The sequence below is a fragment of the Lissotriton helveticus genome, chromosome 11 (genome assembly GCF_964261635.1).
Source record: "Lissotriton helveticus chromosome 11, aLisHel1.1, whole genome shotgun sequence".
Taxonomy (NCBI): Eukaryota; Metazoa; Chordata; class Amphibia; order Caudata; family Salamandridae; genus Lissotriton; species Lissotriton helveticus.
This window is the reverse complement of record NC_136072.1, coordinates 314,679,465-314,703,461: the sequence shown is the minus strand read 5'-3', so window position 1 is coordinate 314,703,461 and position 23,997 is coordinate 314,679,465. Positions and strand designations below refer to the sequence as shown.

The 23,997-nt window shown below is 46.9% G+C and overlaps 1 protein-coding gene across 9 annotated transcripts in view; it reads left to right on the top strand.

Annotated features, from left to right (window-relative positions):
• Window positions 1-23,997, top strand: part of SNED1 (sushi, nidogen and EGF like domains 1) — a 2,618,914-nt gene that overhangs the window by 2,132,785 nt on the left and 462,132 nt on the right. For all 9 annotated transcript variants that reach the window (XM_078665627.1, XM_078665624.1, XM_078665625.1 and 6 more), the window contains one exon: window positions 5,083-5,195. In XM_078665627.1, the coding sequence (XP_078521753.1) occupies window positions 5,083-5,195 (113 nt within the window). The remainder of the gene's footprint in view (window positions 1-5,082; window positions 5,196-23,997) is intronic.

Genomic DNA, 23,997 nt, shown 5'->3' with positions numbered 1-23,997 from the left:
ATCTCCAGGGTGAGACCAGGCATCCCCGGCGGTCTGGTGGGGCCGTTAGTGAAGATGAGGCAAGCTAGTGCCCAGAGTTGCCGAGTGTGATCGCTGATCAGAGTGGGCACCGAGGCGAGAGAATTATCGAGTCCGCTGACCCTGGTCCAGAAACCTGCCGCGTCGGGAATCAAACCCTGGTCCCGGGCCGTCCTCTGCTCTCGGGTCTGCCGCCTCTAACCAGTGAGCCACACTACTCCACTAGCAGGGGACTTTAATATTAATGGTGCTTCAGGATTAGGTATGGATTCTAAGGGACAATATTTAAGGGAGGAAGAAGAGAGTATGTAGAGCAATTCTGAGCATGGCCGGTAACAATGCATTGGTGGATGTCTGGGGGAAATTGAAACCAGATGAGGCAGGCTTCATCTACTACTCAGCCCCACATAAAAAATGCGTAAGGCTGGACTATTTTTTTACCTATGGATCACTGCTTGCTAATCTACAATTGGAAAGGCTGCCGCGCATTGTTTCCGACCATAAACCTTTCATTTTGACAATTATGGGCTGCGGACTCAAGAGGCAGACATGGTCTTGGACGTTTGAAAGGGATCTATTGACGGACGAGGAATATGTCACCTTCATGCACACTTGGATAAAGGGGTTTTGGGATATTAACAGGGGGAGCACTAGCATAGGGAACTAGTGGGACACTTTTAAGGCAGGGATCCATGGCGAGACACTTAGTTTTAGTTTTTCTAAACAAAGAAAGGAGAAGGCTAAGACAGAACAATTAAGCCTTGAGTTACTGGAAGCAGAGCAGAGTTTGGCACATGCCACCATAAGGAGGCATGAGGTCGGGCAGCGACTGTTGGAGCTTATGTTGGTCAAAGCAGCGGCTGAAGAAACTATAGCAATCAAGGCGGCTAAAGCTTCTCTGCACAGAGGGAAAAATGTTATGAATATAGTGAAAGGGTGGGGCGCACGTTGGCATGGCGAACAAGACAATTGGCAGCTAGAGGGGAAATTAAAGAAATAAAAGATAGTAGGGGAAATCTTATCATAGAAACTGGGGAACTTATGGAAGTTTTCAGGGAGTTTTACTGTAAGTTGTACAAGGAAGAGCAGGGCAGAGATCCAGAGGAAATCCAGAGATTTTTACAGGATATACCTAGTAAGGTTGTGCCGGAGGAAGACAGGGAAATGCTGAGTGCCCCGTTAGAGGAAGACGAGATTAGGGAGGCTATGCTGAGTTTACCATCAGGCAAAGCAGCGGGGCCGGATATGATCCCGGGGGAATTCTATAAAGTATTTTTTAAGTCAATCAAGTTGGACCTAATGACAACATTCGCTGAGGCACAGTTAGGGACGTCCACTCCAGTCAGCTGGGCAGGGGCAGACATTATAATAATCCTTAAAAAACGGAAACCCCCAACGGACCCAGGCTAATATCGTCCAATAACCCTAATAAACTCTGATGTTACAATCTTCACAAAAGCACTAGCCACAAGACTCTCTAGTGTTATAGAAAACTTGGTCAGTATAAATCAACATGGGTTCATTCCACATAGGAGAACTACACAGCATACTAGGAAGGTGATTACCTTATTTGATTTACAAGGGGTAGCGGGGAAACCAATGGCAGCGATGTTACTGGACGCCGAGAAGGCATTTGATCGTATATCATTGGAGTTCCTCTGGACAGTTTTAAGGAGAGCGGGTTGTGGGGAAGGCTTTTTGAAATCGGTTCAGACGCTGCATAAGGCTCCCATTGCATGTATTAGGGTGAATGCGGGCCGTACAGCTTCCTTTGCAATCACACGTGGCACGCGGCAAAGGTGCCCGTGTTCCCCTCTACTCTTTGCATTGTACATAGATCCATTGATTTATAAACTAGACCAAAACAATTTGATCCAACCATTGATCACCAAAATGGGTCCCAGCAAAGTTCTTGCTTATGCCGTCGACGTCGCGGTTATTACTCCTTCACCGACAGAGGCTATTAGGGCAATAGAACAGGAAGCTGAGCACTTTGGCCGGGTGTCAGGTTATGCACTGAATAAGGCGAAAACTCAAATTATAAAAAATGCACAGGCGATATGTACAGATGCACGGGTGGTTTCGTCTGGGGTTTATTTGGGAGTAACTATCACAGCAGATCTGGATAGATTGGTTGAAATAAACATAAGTCCAATAGTCAAGAAAGCAAAGAAAGATCTGGATAGGGTGCATAATCTGCATATGTCAATAGTAGGTAGGGTAAACTTCGTTAAAATGAATTTATTGCCAGCATTTTTATATTTATTTAGAACGATTCCTCTTTTTTTCAATTCCATATGGTTTAATACAATAGAACATATGATCAACCGCTTTGTCTGGTCACAGGGGAAAACAAGGAGAGCGTTAAGATTCATGTCACTACCAAGGGACGGGGGGGATGGGCTCTACCAGATCTGAGACTATACTATTGGGCAGCAGCATTACAGTAAATGTCAGGTCTTATGGGGGGAGCGGAATTGGAAGAAGAGTCACATGCGAGCTCAATAGCTATATATGGACTGGTTCTAGGGAAGGAGGCAGAGAATATTTTTTCGAAATATACGGAACCGAGCTATTTTAAGAAAGAAAGATTTAAAACAGTAGATGCAGCATACCGTATATGGAAGGCGTTTACAAAAAGTGCAGGTTTGGGAAGATTTAACGCATACACTAGATTATGTGATAATCCTACAATACCGCAAGGAATCTTTGCTGATGCAACATTTAGGGAATATAATCGACTTGGAGTTAAACAAATGGGAGATTTGAGAGGATTGTCAGGAGTGCGGCATTTCACGGAAATACAACAGGAATTCGGTATTAACTCAAGGAGCTTCTTCAAGTATCTGCAGGCTAGAAGCTTTTTAGCAAGCAAGAGAGGAGGATCTCACGGATTTGAGGATAACGCAATACTAACGATCGTCGAGGGGGGACACGGGTACACTATTAAAAGATTGCATGCGGAACTTATAGCGAATAGAGAGGATGATCTAGGAAAGGTTGAACTAAAATGGATCAATAAAATAGGAGTAGTACAGGGGGTGGTTGGAAAGTCATTACAGCTAGGCCAGCAGATTCTTTGCTCAGCAGCCTTACAGGCCCAACATTTTAAAACTCTTTACATGCTGTACTATACACCGGCTAGAATTGCACAATGGGGGGGTACACAGGGGATCACGTGTCCACGATGCGATAGTACAGAAGGGGATATAGTACACATGTTCGCTGAGTGCCCTAACCTACACCCCCTGATAGGATCTATTGAAGTTTTTTTTTAAAGATCCTTGAACTTTAAAATAAAACTAACAGCGGAGGTGATTCTATTGGGGGTGGGGCAGTGCATTTCCCAACCTTCATACGACTATTTTCTGTTTGTGGCTATGGCAGTGATGCGGTTATGTATAGCTTCGGCATGGCGAGATAGATCCCCACCCACCATGCAGCAATGGATGGCTAGGATGTTGCATGATCATAATCTGGAAAAAGCAATATATGCTAGAAAGGGGAAAAAGGGAAGAACATTAGGTTTACGTATATGGAGCCCGATTATAGAATGGAAGAATAGGGCCGGGCCTTTTCTGACCTCTATAGGTTAGTTTTGTAGGTTTTAATGTTTTTTTTAATTTAATGTTATTATATTTTTTTCTACAGACGTTTTTGGAGTAAACCACAACTGTATGTATAATTATGTCCACTATTTGCACTTGTGTTAAAATGTCCTGTGCGTGGGGGGGGGGGGTTAAAATGTTGTAAAAACTTATTGAATATTAAAAAAAAAATTAAAAATATCATAGAGAATACCCCAGTAAAAGAGGTACTCAGCATCTGGACCGGCACAATGGTGATGCTTCACTATTAATAAATCATTAAATTGCTCTGAACTTCGGCAATATGTATGCTATATGTCACATTATACTTTACCCATAGTGCATATGCACATTGACAAAACTGAAACTTAAATGAGAGACAACGTAATCAAGGTGTCAAACCAGCATAATAACTACATACTGCAATAATTTGCATTCGGTCTACTCACTAGACATCATGGGGAACACAGCATAATGCCTATAGGAAAATATCCAAATATGTTAGTAAATGTGAACTTTGGGTTCATTTTCAACTGCTCACCTTTTAAAAATATATATTTTATCACATCAGCTAAGAAAGAAGACGCGAGACCTGGTTTTGAAACCAGCTTGGCACTTGACCTAAAACTGTGCACTTTTGGGCCAATTTCTTTATTACTGATGATGCCTTAATTGTGTGTCACTGTCTGTTATTCGGGGATTTAAGCCCTCACTTGATGTATGGAATCTTGCTTCAGCTTCCACCACTCCCCATTATATACAATATTCTGTTGGTCCCCCGATAAGTCTGTTCTGTAACAATATAAACATATATGTTTTTACATTGTGAATTTATCCCTCTTACTTTGCTCTGATTATGCTCCATCCTGTTGACATCTTTGTGAACCCCCATATTTTGTGAAATTCCGATAGAATTCCCATATAATTGTGTTTATCCTAGTAAACGTGTCACACTTTTACTAGGGTTCATGTAAGTCTACTTCTTGATGTCTGTGGGAGCACTTTCTTTTGTGTTTATTGGGAGATCCCCATGCATATCTTCTTGGTCCATGAAAGTACTTGTTTATTATGCGTCTTTAGTTGCTTCTGGTAAGAGAATATACTTTTCCAATAAGGCTTCCATGTTTTCTTTTCTGTATGTCAGCCATGCACAAGACTTACTTGGTACCAACCATCTTGCAGACATCCGAATCTCGCTGGTGTGATGAGTACTCTAGAAGCTCCAGCAGTGCTTATTGTCTGAATGGAAATTATTGACATAGCCAATAGAGCTGGCTGTAATGTGCTGAAGCATGAAAACACAGATATGCACAAACGCTGTTTGCATTTGTTAGCTCATTAAACCCAGACATCTTGGTGCTCTCATACTGGTTCTGAGGATGTTTCTACGTGCCAAGTTGTTCCCCTGCTGGACATACAAGCCACGAGCCTCTGAACATCCTAATGTCTAATTTTAATTGTCAACTGTCTCTTCCAGGGATTTGCGACCAGGAGAGAAATACACCCTGCACGCAGTGACCCAGAGTGGACTTGAGCCTTCGGATAATCCTTCGGAAAGCCTTCCCAGCTCCCCATTGCACGTGTGGACCCGTGAGTATAATGCTTTTACAATCAGCCACATTATATCACTGTACTTTAGATGCTATCTTTACCGTTTTAACAATATATTGGGATTTTCACAAACGGTGTTAGCTATGAGCTAGTATGCAAGGTTGCATTTTTCCAAAGGAGCCTACGCTTTGCAATCACATTTCTTTGTACAGCATCGACTAATAACCAGCCCGGCCACGGTGTGTGGAAGAAAAACTTCAGGCCCTCTGTCAGTTCACTCGCCCTAGGATCGGTTTACTTTGTCAAACAAGCTGTGCCGCCTTCTTCATTAATCCATCGCTGCTCCAATCCCTTCTTGCCGAGTCTTACCCCTTAAACACTCACCCCTGTAAAATGTATTCTTCATCTCTCAGTTGATGCACCATACTTTTGTATGAGGAACCCTTCTCAGTTCCCCTCACCTTGAGATCTATTCTATATTTCTGTCTTTTTGGCCTGACTTAACCTCACAGGTTTCTGCATGATGCAATGCTAGCAATTTGTTTTAACTAAAGCAAGAGTGGGCTTCGGCTGAATAAAAAGGAGTATTATCTTTTCACCCCACGTAGCCTACGTTGTATATCATTCCAGCTTCATGAGGGATCATTTTACATCTAGAAATTTCCCTAAAATAATCCACTTAGTTGCTTTCAAATATTTATCTCTCATGCGAATTCTATACATCAGTGTTTCCCAAACTTCTTACAACCACAACCCCCTTTTTAGTAAAACACACTTTCGCTACTCACCTAGCTTTAAAAGACTTTTTTAATGTAACTAATGCATCATATTGTAGCGCGTTGCTATTTACAGACCGCACCTTTTACAATCTAAATGGGTACTAAATTTGCACAGACATTCAGTTTTAGTGATAGCACTGTATTGCACTCAAGTGATAATGTGTGGTAATCGGGTTTCCATTAATATTTAATTTTTGTGCATCAGCAAGTAAAGTGATTTGATTTGTTGTGATCCTATTAAAATCTTCGTTTCCATCAGACTTCAGAATTTCAAAAAAAAGCCTTCATTTTTCCTTTCCTAACTGCTGAATGTGTTCAGTTCATTTAGAGGTATTTACAATTTGTTGTGTGTTACGAAAAAATGACACCCTACAGCCTTTAATTTCACACTTCATGTACCCCCAGCAAGATGGTCACATAACTCACTTTACCCATCTATCTCTGACACAAAGTGAGAAGAGTTTGTAAACACCAGTCCCTATGTTAAAACGTTAAGCAGCATAAGACATAGCCTTACATTTGACCTCTGTCTTTGAAGCGCAGCAAATGTTACAAGAGAAATACAGAACTTAAAGTCATCTTTATTGCTTGGACTTTCTCGACCCACCAAAAATCGGCTTGCGACCCACAGTTTGGAAAACACTGCTATCAGCGCCCGTCCCTCTATCAGGGCAGAGGACTGCCGCCCCCCGCCACCCCCTCGCTCGCTGCCAGCTCCGCAAAAGTGAAAAAATTATAATAAAATTAATTTATCACCATTTTATTTTTCCCTTTCCCCAGCAGAGCCTTGTTTGGGGCGGGGCCACTGCTGGTGGGGAGTGGTGCTCTACCAGTTTAGAGTGTGCAATGTCATTTTGGCCAGCTTCTTGCAACGACGGCCAGCCTGACATGCGCACTTTAAATTTCTCCACCCAACTGTCTTAGACATCTGGGTGGAGACTGAGAGCAGGCACCAAAACCCAGTACCTGCAGGAGCGTCGAGGCAGCCCACCCCAGCCAATCCTGGCGCTGCTTTCATGCTGCGTTACATTATCAACAACATGAGAGTAGCGTCTGGATTGGTGTGGATAATTGCTGCACAGGAGGAACGAAGGAAGGGAGCCAGCACATGGCTAAACAGGCCCGGTTCTAGAGGGTGGGCCGGGTGGGCCAGGCCCACCCAAACATGAGCCTGGCCCGCCCAAACAACAGCCTTGGCCCTCACAGTGAATCTGCCAACTATGCACAATGATAATTAAAAATGTACTGATAACTGGTGATTTATGAACCTGCTGGAGAGCAATCATTTTGTCTGTTGATAGTTTTTAAATGCGGATAAACAGAATTTTATGTGGATAGCTCAGTAGGTTGCTGCCTTTGTCACAGAGACACTGCACGTTTCCCCTTCTTCCTACCTCCTAAACAATCAACACGAAGAGGCAGTTTACATCGTAAATGGGGATCAAAGTGGGGAGATTTGCAGATCAAAAGAAAGTCGAGGCTTGTGAGAAACCATATAACGCAGTGGACTTAATAGGATGCAAAGCAAGGCAGTATAGCCCATCGTGTCAATGCGCCTGCTGCTGCTCTGTGCAGCAGTCAGCTTAGGTGGACATTCTTACTGGGACAGCTTTACCTTTCATCCCTCTGAGTTTGAAATAGTCACTGTGAATTCGGAGTGATATGTACCCACAGATGACCTAGTTCTATATCGTCGTCATCTGAGAACGAGTTACAATGTGAAACAATACTGTGGGGCTCGCCAAAATCCTTCTAAACAGCACTCCCCATTCAAACCAACATCCTTCATAAGGGGCATTGTAATTTAAAATAAACACAAGATTTACCTCACCACTGCCCCCTAGATGTACATACAAGCATACAAAAATATACATAAAAAACAATAACTTTTGACTTTTTACAAAGTCATGCAATTGATAACACATAATAAAAACATCGATTTGCATTTTTTACCCAGGTACTTTCAGTCCAAAAGTCTATCTACTCAGTGCTTTTCATTGGCATGCTGCACCTATCACTTTACACCCGACAAGCCCTTCACAACCAATGGCAGGTCAGAACACTGATGTAGACATGTGGGGAAGACATACGTTAGGGGCAGTCATGTTCATTCATAGCATGGCCTATGTGCTGAAAGCCTAAACAGCGGGCGGGTCTTTTTAAGTGCATGCTGGGAACGGGTGGCCGACAGGGACTTTCTGAAGGACAGCCAGAGGATTCACACTGCAGAAATGCTTATTTTCTTTTATATTTTGTGCATGTCGTCCGAGTTGACGTCAGAGCCCTTTAATAAAAGGCACAATAGACACTGTACATTATGTACATTCAGAGGCGAAACAACTAAACCACGATGCCTCATCAGAAGTAGTAAGTGCTATATAAATAAATTGCCATTCACACGTGTCCTCATTACAGAAGTGCTCTCTTGATGAACGAAGATAGTGAGTGAAGAATTTAAAAGACCCGCAAGACGAGGGAGCGTCATGGCCAGAAGCGGCACGAGATTTAAAACAAGCATTTTCATTGCAATAGGTCTTGCATTTGCTAGAGTTTGAGCTATTGAGATTCTAAATGACAGGGCCTTTTATTTATGTGTTGGGTTTTAAACCATAAATAAAAGGCATTGTCATTTACAATGCCAATAGCTTAAACTCTTGCAAATGCGAGACCTATTGCATTGCAAATGCTTTTTTATTTAATTAGCAGTCGGGTCATTAGGGCAACTGTGGAACATACTTTAAAGCGTGTGCTAATTATATTTACTGCTATATTCAATGTTTCAAGTTTGGTGGTGATTGTATTAATGTTTTTTACCAGGAATTATGAAATTGGAACGGGATGGTGGCTGGTCTGATGCTGGGACCCAAGTTCAGCTGTGAGATAAGATGCACTGGAGAGGGGTGGTAGAAAAGTGGATATCAGGCTTGTAAGGGAGTATGCTGCAGAGTCCGGGGTCAGGTGGAGGTAGTAATGAAGAGGGATTCTTCCTGAAGGCTCGCACAGAGGGAGCCCGAGTAGTGCCACTTGCCTGATACTCCCACCTCAGAAACCTCTTGTTCCCATCAAATGGACATTAAATAAAAAAAAAAAACAACACTTTTTGAGAGAGATAACATTCAGAAAGAGATTCGGAAAAGAGTGCATTTTACTAAGCCTTGTAAGACTAAGAAGAGATAAAGGACAGCCCAGAAGCAGGCCTGGCTAGACATATAAGCGACAAATCGGGCCCGCAGTGGCCCACCCGAATGCATCCTTGGCCCACCCAAATAAAAACTCCTGGAGCCGGGCCTGTGGCTAAATACATTTGAATTTTTTTATTTCCTACTTTGTAACGTATTTTGTTTAGAAAAGGGTATTTAATGCGGGTGTAATAAAGATGATTGTATATTGAAAATGTTAATAATGCCGCGTGGGTGACAGTGAGCATGTGTGGCTGTGAGTGTGTGTGTACATACATCTGTGCGTGTCTACTCATTTCGTTTCTAAGGGTAGTTCCATTTCATGTTGATTTACTGCTCTTTGGTAACAACATGCTCATCTTTGCTGCGGCCCGGCGTCACCAGAGGAAAACGAGGTTGACAAACATAAACACTTTTTGAACCGCGCAAACAGTGCCATAACACGCATCCAGGCTAACACCACATTATGATTTCGCAGCTACGTCATGAACTTCTAAAATAAGCACAATGGAGAGAGTTATAGACAGTGATAAATCCTTCTCAAACAGTATTACAGGCACTAGATGTATGATATTACTACCGAAATTAGAATGAGGAGACAAGTTGTCTTAGCCCGCAAAATTGTATAACATTTTCAGGACTACGTTTACATGGTGATTGCATTGTATTTGATTAACTAAGGGTTCTAATTTATCACTTACGTAGGGAGAAATGTTTCATTAACTGCTGAACTGGGACATAGAAAATCCTTTGGTACTAAGAATATCTACACATCTACTGGGGGAGTGATGTCACGTGGTGTTATGGCGACAGCGGCCCACTTTGGAACCTGGGTCGAGTCTGGGGTCCGTTCATCATCATGTGATTCTTGGCAAATTACAAAAAAACTCCCCTTGCCTACAAAATAAAAGTAAATGTGTTTTTGTGTAATGTAGAACAATCCAATACCTTTGAGCCGAGTTCCACAAATATAAAACTGCATTAGATTTCTCGCTGTCCTATGATGATGACTGTGTTGTGTATTACTGGCCCTACAGAAGGGGTGATCTTCTTTAGTAGTATGTATTTCATGGATAGCTTCAAACTGTTTTTTCAGACTATTTACAATATTTAGCCAGTGTGCCTGCTGTGAATCCTGCACTTCTCCCACAAGCAAGTAGACACATTTTTTTAATTCGAGTACTTGTTAAGATTTCTATCAGAGGTGGTCTAAAAAAGCAAGGGTTTCATCTCCACCTACAGCTCAGCTTTCGTCTGTGTTGAAACAACACCGCACCCAAACTATGCAAGGATGGCCCAGGTCCTCTGATGGGTCAGATGGCAGAGTGTCCTTGTGTACCGTACAGGTGCTCAAGTAAAGCGCTCCAATACCTTCAGGTCGAGTTCGTGCTATATAAATCTGAAAAAAAAAATTGCTGTTTTGGTCATACTTTTTTAGATCAATGGGTTCTGTACACTGGCTGCTTTTGATACGTAATGAAAATGTCTACTAGGTTTCTGCCTTTACCAGAGTTTAAAAATGGTTATTTCCACATTCTTATTTTGCCAATCCCACCAGAATTGCTGTTCTGGTATTCTGTTGTTTTCAGGTGCATCCTTCTGCATCGCCTTCTTTGGGTTCATACACAAAGAAGACATGAAAATCCACCTATACTTTGATGACTAGTGGATTGGCTCTCTGAACCAGGGTCTTAAGAACACAAATATGCATGCGACACCCTCCAAAGGCATGTTTGTGTCTCATTCTTTTTTTTAAATCTCTACTTGGAGTACACCAGTTTCAATCAGACATGAGGCCTTAATCATCTCCAAAGCCTGGGTAATCAACTTACTGTGTGGGCTGCCAGATAATACTGGGGTGTGAGTGTGTAAGTATGTGCTGTAGAGCAGTTTTGGCAATGTTAGCTTGTGTGCTACTACTCAGATCTTGAATTTCTGCCCCACCATTTAAAAAAAATCCACCATCCGCCGCTGACTGTTATACTGAAAGCATTCCATTTGTTGCTACTTTTTTATTATTATTTATTTTTATTATTAAGTTGCAAGCAGGGCAAAAATACATACATTTAAGATCTGTTACTAGCCGCAAACACACCAAAAGCTGCAAAGTAACACCTCACAGTGACACTGTACAATGTTATTAAAACGAATACATCCACAACACCCCGTAGTTGTCCTTTCCTCATCAACACATTCCCACTATATGGAGACATCTTCTGCTGCAATGTCCAGCGGTTCACAGATATTGCCTCTAAACCTGTTCCAGGCCCCCCACACCCTTTCCCACTTCCGAGGACACCCACGATGAACAAAGACCGCCCTCTCCGCCACCATTGCCTCATCCATGTCTTTACACCACTTTTGGAGTGTAGGCAGAGCTTCAGCCCCCCACAACATAGCAATATTACGTTTCGCCAACACCATACCCAACATAACCCAATCTTGTTGTTGATGATTTAAATCATTTGGCTCCCACACATTCAGTAGACAGCGTCGCGGCTCCAGTAGAACCGAAATTTCTATTACTTGTGAGATTGTGCGCATGATTTTAATCCAGTATGCCGCAATGTATGTACAGTCCTAAATAGTGTGGTAGAACGTGCCCTCCTCCCCGCATTTGCGTAAACAGTACTTATGTGAGGCTGCCCCCATCACGAAAAGCGTTGATCTGGTGTAATAAGTGCGATGGAGTACCTTGAGTTGGACCAACCAGAGCCTGGAGGGTATCGCCGTCTCACGGGGGGATGACAGGGCTTCTTGCCATTCAGATTCATCGAGGTCACCCACATCCCGAGACCAGGTCTGTTTTAAGTTGGACGTTGGGTCTGGCAAGTTGTTAATTAGTTTTCGGTACGTCAATGACGTCGCCCTGCTTGTCATTTTTTTTCTTTAACACATTTTATTGGGTTTTTATTTCACACATCATACAAAATCAATTGCAGTTCCCATGGTTCCCAAGCTCACGCTATAGTCCACCCTGGTTACATTCTCGGTAGTGGCCTAGGATGCAATCCGGACTATGTTTATAAACCCCATTAAAGGCTGGGCCCCAACATGCCCTTTCCTAGTGTACTAATAAACTCCCCATTGTTCCCTCCCACCACCCTGGAACCCCATCATCGATGCCTGCATATGGTGCTAGTCGTTTAAATGTGTGTGCACAGGAATGATCAGGTATTGTACTGTGTGACGTGCCTGTCATGTCTTGGGATATTCTCCAATCGTGTTGCTATTCCGCTTCATCCTCTTGTGTCCAATAATCACGCAGTGATTGCACCAGTGCGTCCCACGCCTTCAGCTGTTTCTAGTGCCTTCTCATTGCGTTGTCTACGCGCAGTTTGGAATCTCAATTCGCTTTCAGCCCTAGCCCACTTGAGGAACTCGTTCTTCCATCTAGCGCCATTGGGCCCCACTGTCGCCTTCCAGTGTTTTGTGATTTCGCGCTTTGCCAGTATGAGCCCCATGTCAATAGATTTACTTGTGACCTTGTTTCTGGGGGTATGAAGGAACCAGTGCAGGACACCTACGGCCATATCAAATTCCAAGCCCCTTTCTGTTACCGCATTCAGAGTGTCTCCCACCTCCTTCCAATATAGCTCCAACATTGGGCATGTCCATAACATATGATCCAATTCTACTCCGATCTTCGTACACCTGGGGCACGCTGCAGAGTCTATGTCAAAGTATTTCTTGATCTTCCCTGGTGTTTGATATGCTCGGTGGAGGATATAGAAATGCACGAGCTGGAATCTTGCATTTCGTGTACTTTTCCAGGCCCTTCGCATTATCTGCGTCCACGCCGCCTCAGGCATATCCTTTCCTAAGTCTGTTTCCCATTTTCTCTTCAGCGTCTCTAGAGGCGGTAGCCCTTCATGAATCATTCTGGAGTAGAGGCACGTAACTGCCTTAAAAGTTCCCGCTGTCATCATAATATATTGGCAAGCCATTGTTGTTCTTGGTTCTGTCAGCCCCTCCCTCCAATGAATCTGTATAGCTCGTGCCAGCGCTGCATGCAGCAGAAAGCCCCCCCCTTGGGAAGTCAAACCTCTCTAAAAGCGTTGGGTATGGCAACAACGTTCCATCTTCGTATAGGTCCCCCAGCACCTGGACTCCCGCTTCCTCCCAATCCTGCAGGTGTAACCAGTCGCCACCGTGCGGCAGCGCCGTTAGCATTCCTATTGGGATTTCAGGGGCATACGGGTGAAGTACGCCCGCTCTACGTTGTGAACGGTTCCAACACTATCTGATCGCTTTTTCTTCCTGCGTTAGTTCCCTGAGGTTCAGCTTCTGTTGCAACGCTATGAAAGAAAGGACGTGGTGAGGTATGCCTTGGCCCCTTTTATGCTCCGGTCCCCTGAATTTGCGTGCTACTTCCTGTGTGTAGATCTGAAGTTGAGCTGCCAAGTAGTATAGCTCAAAGTCTGGTACCGCCAATCCACCTTCCGTTTTAGGTCTGATTAACGTTGTTTGTGCTACCAGTCGGCGTCCCGTCCCCCAAAGGAAGGACACTATCATTGACTTGAAAAGCTTGAAGGTAGTGGCAGGTATCCACACTGGCAGCGTCCTAAAGTAATATAGGAGCCTAGGAAGCGCCACCATTTTTAGTAGCGCTATCCGGCCCGCTAGCGACAGCGGGAGAGTAGCCCAGAAGGCCATACTACCCTTCATCGCCCTTATTCCGCGGCCAATATTCACTTCCAATAAGTCAGCTGTCGTGTGGTAGATATGCACGCCTAGGTATTTCATGCAGTTGGGTTCCCATCTCACCTCTCGGGTCAAGGAGGGTTGAGTCTCCCCACGTCGCCCCGGGAACAAGCACGTTTTGGACCAGTTCACTTTCAAGCCAGATATTTCGCCGAAGCTCGTTAGTAGATTTTCAGCTCCCACCAGTGCCTCGTCGGCGTCTTCGAGAAAAAGTAGGAGGTCATCTGCATATAGTGATATATATTGTTGTCCATCACCACTGCGCAGTCCCCCATAGTGGTCTCCTGTCCAGGTTGACAGCGCGAGGGATTCCACTGCCAATGCAAACAGCAATGGAGACAGTGAGCATCCCTGCCTCGTGCCTCTTTCTACCGGGTATTGAGGCGATATCAGCGTGTCCGTTCTCACTCTGGTTACCGCTGAAGTGTACAGTACTGCCGTCCACTTCAGGTAATCCTCCCCCACTCGGAAGCGTCCCATCACCTTGTAAAGGTGCTCTCATTCAAGGCTGTCGAACGCTTTCTCTATGTCTACCGACAGTATCATTGGTTGTCGAGCCTCTAAATGGTCTCCCTCAAGCAACCGCATAAATCGGCGTATGTTCGTGGTCGTATTTCGCGTCGGAATGAAGCCAGCTTGGTCCTCGTGGACCAGTGTAGTCATGTATGGGAGCAGTCGAGATGCTAGGATGCTACTTAGTATTTTATAATCAGTGGTTAGCATCGATAGTGGCCTATATGATGCCACGTCTCCGCTCTCTCTCCCTGGTTTTAATAAGGGGACCACCAGCGCTTCCCGCATAGATTGTGGCAACCGCCCCGATTGTTTCGCTTCCTTATAAACCTCTAGCAGCCTTGGCGCTAGCAGGTCAGCGTATGTTCCATAGAATTCTATGGGTAACCCGTCCAGACCCGGGTTTTATTGCGTGCCATGCGTTTTATGGCGCTTCGTATTTCTCCTAGCTCTATATCTTTACCCAGCGTCTTCGCCTGTTCGTGGTCTGATTCTGGAAAACAAAGCCCTTCTAGGAAGACATCCATGGCTAGGGTGCCGGCCACTAATTTACTTTTGTATAAGTTTTCATAATACCTCACAAAGCACTGTAATATCTCATTCTGGGTGTAGACCTCTCCTCCTCCCGCCGTGCGCATGGTCACTATGGGGGAGCCTCTTTTTGCAGGGTTGGAAAGCCAAGCCAATAGGGTCCCTGCTTTGTCGCCCTCTGCGTGGGTCCTCGCTGTGTATGCTCTATAATCGAAGCTGCGCAAGCTCTCTGTTTCCGCCGCTACCGCTTCTTTCGCCTCGCTAACCCTTTCTTGTAGCTCAGGGTGATCAGGTCTCAAGAGTTCTACTTCGCGGAGTGTCTTATCAGCCTTATCTAGGTCATCCAGGAGTACCTTTCGCACCCCTGCACATTTCCCTATACAAAACCCTCTCATGACTACCTTGAAGGCGTCCCATTCCGTTGCCCTTGTCTCAGTTGTGCCAGCATTTTCCTCGAAATACTGCGTGATCCTCTCCTCTAGCGCATCATGAAAAAGAGGATCCTCCAGCGTCTCTGGGCGCAGCCTCCAAGTGGGAACACTTGAGGTACCAGGGAACCATTGCATAGTGATAAAGAGAGGATTATGATCCGACGCTGTTCTGGCCAGGTACTCAGTTCGCACTATTGCTGGCATTAGCACCGGGGAGCACAGCACCGCATCCAATCTCACATGGAGCTCATGCATACTTGAGAAGTAGGAGTAATCTCGATCTCGTGGATGCTGTGTACGCCAGGCATCTATCAGGCCCCATCTAGTTTGCCATCCTAACCTGCCTTTGGCCGTGTGGTGTGTCGGAGAATCCGCCAAAGGGGGATGCGATCTATCAAGAGAGATGTCCAGCACAGAGTTAAAGTCGCCGCCCATCAATAATGGTCCTGCGAGGAAATGTGCTAGGGACCCAGATAACTTCGCCAGAAAGGCCAACTGATCAACGTTGGGCGCGTATACACTGCAGAAGGCAATGTTCTTACCTCGTAGTTTCCCCTCTATGGCTACAAACCTCCCTTCCGGGTCTACGACCTGCTTGGTTACCTGGAATGGGACCCCAGCTCTAACCCAAATCAACGCGCCCCTAGCAAATGCTGAATATGTAGTGTTGTATACTTGACCCCTCCATCTACGCTGCAATGCTAGCCCTTCGGCCTTCGTCAAGTGTGTTTCCTGAAGTAATGCGACCTGTACTCCCCTACGCACCAGGTAGGTGTGGATCTTATGGTGTCGCGTCATGGTATGAAGCTCCCTCGCATTCCAGGTTATACACCTCAAATTAACTGAATCACCCATTGTCCCACAATGCCCTGTGCATTTCACTCCAACCGCTCCCTAGACTCCGTAAACGTGTCAATGCGTCAACATCGATGATGTGCCCTCCCTTCAACGCCTCAAAACAGCCCCAACCCCCCCTCCCCCCCAGAACAGGACCTAGTAACCTCCGGCTAGTCCCCATCCAAACCCTCGCGAATACTAACATTTGACTAACCCAACAGTGGTCACTGTGGGTGTGCCTTACGGGCACTGAGGGAGGGTTGGTCGCCAACGGGCAGCCGCCCAATACCCAAGCTCCCTGCCGATCGATCGAGCCTTAAGTAGTAAACATTTCAACGACCACCCATCTCCCATCCATAATCAGCAACTCCCTCTCAAAGTTCTCAGCAAGCAGTCCGCCACAGTCTGTACAGCGACCTCATACACCTCACCGGGTGCTTCTATCCTTCGTCTAGCATTCCCTCCGCTGTCGCCGGGGTAACCACAGACAAGGGTATACTGTCCGTCTCTGAACCCGCGGTGTCCGATTGATCATCACCTTTTCCCGACTCCACCTTGTCCTGCGATGGGGGGTTGTGTGCACCTGACAGGGCGGTCACCACCTCCAGGACCTCTCGTCGTTCTGCTGTTGTCTCCGACAGTGAAGGCCTCCTCAGTCCCCTCTGCCGATTGCGCACCCGTCGTGATGTCCGCGGTGGTAAGCCTTCTGAGATCATTCCTGAGCTTCTTTCTCGGACAATCTTACCGGATTTGTAGAGTTCTAGCCAGGCGCAGGTGTCGTCCGGAGTTTCTAAGAAGCTAGTTTTGCCGTCCAGAATTACTCGTAGCCTAGCTGGGAAGAGAAGGGAGTATTGTAGCCCCTCAGCTCTTAGTTCTCTTTTGATTGCTAGGAAAGAGGTCCGCCGGCATTGCGTTTCATATGAATAATCAGGGAAGATATTGATTTTGCTGTTCTCCACCTGATAGGGAGCGTTCACTCGTGCTTGCTGGAGCAGCAGATCTCTATCCCGGTAATGTAGCAGTCGGCCACCACCGGGCACGGGGGGCAACCCTGTGGCGGTGGCCTGGCCGGAACCCTATGCGCCCGCTCTAGTGTGTAAAAAGTGGATAGTCCCTCCGGCGCCACCACTGTTCGGAGCCATTCTTCGAGATAACATACCATGTCCTGCCCTTCCACTTTCTCCGGTAGGCCAACTATTTGGATGTTGTTCCGCCGATTGCGCCCTTCGGCCTCCTCCGCTCTCCTTTCTAGAGCATCCATGCGGTCTAGCACATTGGTCATGGTGGCTTTGAGGTCTTTGTGTGCCGGCTCGAGGGTGTGGATTGTATCCTCCACTATCTTGACCCTATCGGTCAGTTTTCCATGGTCGGCTCTCAGTAATCCCAGTCCCGTGGCCACTTGCGCAATATCTTGCTGTAGTACCGTGCGGGTGTCTGCTAGTGTGGTCAGGATTCTGTCTAAGTGAAGTTGCAATTGGGGGTCTCGCAGGTGTCCGGAGTCAGATTATTCCCTTTATCGGATGCCTCGGTGTCCGAAGTTGGCTGGGCGCCACCTTTGATCCCCCTAGGCTTCCCCATATTGGGGGATCGTCGGTCGTTTTCGCCGTTGGTAGAGAGGCCAATGAGGCCCCAACTCAAGGAACTCCACCCAATCTGGCGTCCTCAAGTCCTCTCCTCCTCCTCTACTCAAGTTGTAACCCAGGCACCACGAGCACAGGGGGCCATCAGCAGCAGCACAGGAGACCGGCCCCAGGCGGGACTTGTCAGGGCCATAATCACACAATCACTAGCTACAGCGCATCAAAGCTGAGCAAGCCGTTCCTCAACAGTGTCCCGATTTCCAATGTGTAGAGCGGCCCTGTCGTCGTGCAGCAGATATACCAGCTCCCTCGTTGGGCATATCAATCGGTTGGGCACCAGCACAGCGCCCGTCCCGGGACAAGCGTACTTCATGTCACTCGCAGTGCGGCCCCCAATGCTGGTGCAACAGTCCGCCACCCCTTATTGTAAGCGCTGGTAGGACCGTGCTCCCCAGCGCTGCCCCGCTCGCTCACTCTATCTACTCAGGTGCAGTTCAGAGATCAGAAGCTCCAGAGGAGAGGAGCGCACATGTGCGTCGCAGAGCGTTAAGAAGCGCGTCCAGGCTTCTCTCGTCCGCTAACTCCCTCTATTGCAGCCGTAGACTGGCCACTCTCTGCACTCTTATGCTGGGATGATCGCTTCAGGGCACTCGCCAACTCTCGCTCCTTATGCCTTTCACCGGCATCCAGGTCTCCCAAGGCACCACTCATTCACCGCCTTTCAGTGTCCGGCCCACTCTAGGCACACCTTCATGAAAACCTTCACCTTCATAGTCCCCTTCCGACAGCCCTGCTGCGGCGTCGCGTCGTTCCGACTCCCCTCTGCTTCTAGATGTCCCCCTCGCAGCCCCCGGCCCCCCTCCGCCAGCCGCAAACCTCCTCCTCTGAAATGTGTTCTCCCTTCTCCACTGTCGAGGATCCGAGGGGGAGCCAGAAGGATTGCCGCCCTATGCCCAGTCCACAGCGCCCAGGGCCCCTCCGGTGCAGTGGAACCCCACCAGGTCCGCCCCCATAGAGGATTCACCGTGTCCTGTGAGGGTGAGGGGGGGTCCAGGGAGGCCCCGCACGGCACTCCGTGGTGCCTCCACCTTGAAATGTATGCCTCAGTTGAGGGCGCACCAAGGAGCAGACCACACCTCCCCTCGGGGGAATCTCGAGATTCTTCTCGCTCTCCGGGTCGGGCAATAGTTCGGGGGAGGGGGGGGCAGCCCGCAACTCTCACCGCCGGTGTCCAGATAGGGCTCAGTGTCCTTGGGGCCGATCCTGCGCCGCACTCCAGTTGTCCCCCAGCAACAGCGCCGCTGCCTCCAATGGGTCCCGGGGGGGATGATCCAACCGCCCGACCTCCACAGGTACAGCCGGCGACGTACATTTTTTTTTTTTGTTTGAATATGTTTTATTGTTTTCACAAAAACATAAACATAACATCTTTCATTGACTCAAGCCTTAACAGTGCGTGGTATCCCCACGAGGCTATGCATTAAATACATTGTAACATTATAATCAGGATATCATTTGTATCACACATTATGGAGGCGGGGTGCGCCGGTACATGGTTGGTCATGGTGGTCCTGTGTTGCATTAGGTGTCTCGGTCTCTACTCCCAATGGCTACCTCCGTCTAGTAGCCACCGGGGGGATCCATCTTACAGTGTGTGACCTAACCTTGGTGTTGCGGTGTTGTTTGTCAGCACAGTGTTAGTTGCGGATCCTGGTGGTGGGACTGATGTGTCGTTCTCATGCCTCAGGGTTGACATGAGGCCCATCGTCGCCCTATCTCGGGACTGAACCCGTTTGCCCAGTGTGTCCGTTACCTTGTCAGAGGCACTATTGTGCATCCCCCCCCTCTCATGTCTTTCAGTGTGTATGCATCATATTGTGGTCATGTTCGAGCGAGACAGCATTGCCATGGACACGTGTGCTTAAGTCTGATCATCCGATCAGCGTGTCTGCTAGTGTGGTAGCGGAGCCGTCTCGGCCCTCTGGACCCAAGCTCGCTGATTAGTCAAGAAATTAAAGGAGAAAGAAGAGGGGAATTTATAGCATGTGTAGGAAAAAAGGATTGGAATATATAAAAGAAAAAAGAAAAAGAGGGGGGGGAGGGGGGAAAGTCAACTTGAAAGTGTGCGGTGTGTGATAAGGCGAGAGTGCGTTAGCTTAATGGGAGCTAAAGATGGCTGCTGCTTGCGGCCAATGTTACAGCCTGCGACGTAATAGCGCTGATTGCCCCCGCTCTTCAGATCTCCAGCGCGGCTCCTCCGATGTCCTGCCGTCCCGCGGTTGATATCGCCGAGCTCCGGTGTTGGGATTAAGGAGTTCAGGGGCCCACAGGTCTCTCCGCAATCTTGGCTGCTCGGGGTTTCAGTGCTTCCTCACGGGCGCCATCTTGAGTGCGTCCCCGGAGGCCCCGCGGTCAGCACGCCAACGATCCTCCTCGGGTCCCCAGGGTCGTTCGAGCGGCGCTTTACTACTCCGATGCAGGGGAGGTTCTTCCTCCCGCCATTCAAGGGGAGATAGGGGTCTGTGGACGGATTAATACAGGATTAATGGAGGCTCGATCACGGAACTCGGCACTCAGGCGACCTCCTCCATCGGCCCCAAGCCAGGCTCCCCGTCGCCCTGCTTGTCATGTGCTCTGTCAATAGTCTATCCTCCAGTGGGGTGGACTCCTGCAAGGAGGTACCTGGAGGTATGACCACCCGGAGCGCATGCCTGATCTGCAAGTATCTAAAGTGTTCAGTCTGTGCCATACCATACTGTGTTCACAGCTGTGTAAACTCAACCACCTCCCCCTTCCTCCAAAGATCACCCACCACAGAAAGACCTATGTTATCCCAGTTTTGGAACCCTTTGCTTCTGCAGAGGCAGCCCAATCGTTGTGAGTCCCATAACGGTGTAATTTGCGTAATAGTTCCCTCACACTTTAGGCGGGCCTGCGCTTGGTACCAAATACGTATTGTATGCTCCGTTGGGCCAAGCAAATCTGGGTGTCTGCGGCGACTGTATAGATTCCCCATCAGTCCCCTATCTTCTAAGTTTTGCCTGTCTGCATGATATGCCGGCTCAGTCTGCGGGGTGTGCAGCCAAAAATGTATCAGTTTGAGATGTGCCGCCCAGTAATAAAGCTCCACATTCGGAAATGCTATCCCTCCGTCATACCAGCTGCGCATTAGTTTATCCTGGGCAATCTGTGCCGGTCTGCCTCCCCACAAAAGACCGGAAACCTCCGCTGCTATGGCCTTGAAATAGCCTGGTGGAACCGGAAATGGTGTGTTTTCAAGTACATACAAAAATCGCGAGAGTGCCGTCATTTTGTATAGTGCTGCCTTTCCCAACATCGTGAGGGGGAGGCTTTGCCATACCCATAAGGAGTTCAGGGGCCCACAGGTCTCTCTGCAGTCTTGGCTGCTCTGGGTTTCAGTGCTTCCTCACAGGCGCCATCTTGAGTGCGTCCCCGGAGGCCCCGCGGTCAGCACGCCAACGATCCTCCTCGGGTCCCCAGGGTCGTTCGAGCGGCACTTTACTACTCCGATGCAGGGGAGTTCCTTCCCCCCGCCATTCAAGGGGAGATAGGGGTCTGTGGACGGATTAATACAGGATTAATGGAGGCTCGATCACGGAACTCGGCGCTCAGGTGACCTCCTTCATCGGCGCCAAGCCACGTCCCCCGTCACCCTGCTTGTCATGTGCTCTGTCAATAGTCTATCCTCCAGTGGGGTGGACTCCTGCAAGGAGGTACCTGGAGGTATGACCGCCCGGAGCGCATGCCTGATCTGCAAGTATCTAAAGTGTTCAGTCTGTGCCATACCATACTGTGTTCACAGCTGTGTAAACTCGACAACCTCCCCCTTCCTCCAAAGATCACCCATCATAGAAAGACCTATGTTATCCCAGTTTTGGAGCCCTTTGCTTCTGCAGAGGCAGCCCAATCGTTGTGAGTCCCATAACGGTGTAATTTGCGTAATAGTTATCAGACATCATTAATAGACATCAGACGCAAACTCGGAAGCGCCGCAGGAATCGATACAACCCGGCGCAGAGAGATGCGAGGAAAGGTACCGAGGATTGTTTGAAGCAGCCGTGAAACCAACAGTTATTTTTCAGAAGCCCCGCTGATGGTGCGAGTGAACGGGAACATTGGCGCGCTGTTTGTTTTTCAAATAGAAAGTAGTTTTCTTCAGGCGTAGAGCCACGAAACCTGGCGGTTCCCAAGTGGTAATGCACTGCTTTTACTCTAAGGTCATTTTAGGGTGACCAGATTATGAGAAGCAAACACCGTGGCAGGCCAGCCATAATAGTAGGACTAAAGGACTCACTGCAAAAAGTCCAAAACGCCGCCGCCCGCCTACTCACGGGCACACCAGGAAGATCCTCCGCCAGGCCGGCTCTTAAATCCCTCCACTGGCTCCCAGTCAGGGAGAGGGTCGTCTTCAAGGCCCTCTGTCTAGCCCATAAAACCCTCAACAATAACGGGCCCCCTCTTCTCAAAGAACTCCTAATCCCATACAAAGCGGAGAGAGACCTCCGGTCCAGCGTAGAAAATCTTATCGTAGTCCCTAGAATCAGAAAAGCCAAGACCGGTGGCCGTCGTTTTTCGGTTCACACGGCCAAACATTGGAACCATCTACCACGAAGACTCAGGACAGAACCGAACTACCTCCAGTTCAGAAAAACCCTAAAGACCCTTCTTTTCCCGCAGACATAATTTCATTAGACGGCTGAAACCCTTGGAGAAACAGGTCAGCGCTGGGATGCTCTTTGAGTTACTACGCGCTTTATAAAACCTTTAAATAAATAAATAAATAAATAAAATAGTTCCCGCACACTTTAGGCGGGCCTAAGGAAGGAAGGAATTGGGGCTGGGAATTGTAGTTCCCCCGTCCTCATCCTCTCCCTCTCGGTTGGCCAAAATTCAGATGGCGCTGATCCAAAAAAGATAAGCTATCTCTGTTGCTGTTAGTCGGTATATCTCTTTCTTTTGTGTTTCTGGTGTCATTCTGTGGTTCACATTCTGAATCTGAGCTAGTGTAGGATGTGTCGAAGAACCTCACTTTCTTCTTTGGGAGGTTTCTAGGTGGTTGTTGCCACTGTCTACGTTGCTGGGAATTTTCTCTGGGTCTGTCATAGTAATCCTTTTGTAGATATTGATATACATGCTCAGGATTGTAGTTAGCTATGTCTTTTCTCAACTTGTTGGTTTTTTTGTTTACTAAATAATCGTTGTATCCTGCAATATCTTTTTCAATCTCGTCTAGTTTTTGCTTCGCGTCATCTAAGGCTGTGCTGTCTGTGAGTTTTTGTTGTAGATCGTCTATATCCTTGCGCTCTACAATCAAAACTTCATATGCTGTTTCTATGATTAACAACATCCAGTCGCGACTGCAACGATTTGCTACTAAGGTCCAGTTTTCTATAAATTTCTGGTTTTGTATAAAAATACCAGGCTCATTGGTTACTTGTAAGCCTTTGGGGATTATGCCCTTTTTGCAGTATTCCACCAGAAAGTCAGCATGTAGTTCTGCCCTGATCACTTTCTTTTTCAGATTCCAGAGGGTGCGCCATTGTTCCTCATCTGTTTTGTCTAATCTAACAGTGGTTACATTTTTAGACGGACCATTAATTATTCTGTTAAATTGGTCCTCTGAATAGCTGAGAGTTTTTATTCCTTCCATTTCAGCTAAATCTGTTTAGATGAGACAAATAGAGGATGTTTACCCAGAAAACAGTGCCTCCCCAGCTAACAAGCTGTAAATCACAAAATATAAACAGAGAGAGGTCCCTTACTTATCCGATACGGGACAAGGGGAATTAAGTGTCAAAAAATAAGAAGTCCCAATTGGTCTAAGACCATAGGCTATCATGCAAGTTATAATAGTAATTGCTCATACACTCTTATACATTCAGGAAACTCAATAGACACTAGTCATTATATCCATATATCTAGACAGCATAAATGTGTATATAGAGGAAACAAATTTGCTATATATATATATATACAGGGCACCATCAACAAGACTGTCACAAGTTGTTTTAAGAGAATTTCATACATATTTATTCAATACAATGTTAACAATTTGACATATTATATCTATACATATAAAATACAAAACACATTAAAACCAGTATCACAGTACTGTAGGGTAGGCTAAAAAAGAAGCAGTTTCTAAATTAAATAAAAACACATAATTATTCTCCATATAGTGACAATCATTGTTATTACAGTTGTTAACATGGTGCTCATGCATGGCAGTCTAATGTACATCTCCCTAATATCTGCATTATCTCTAT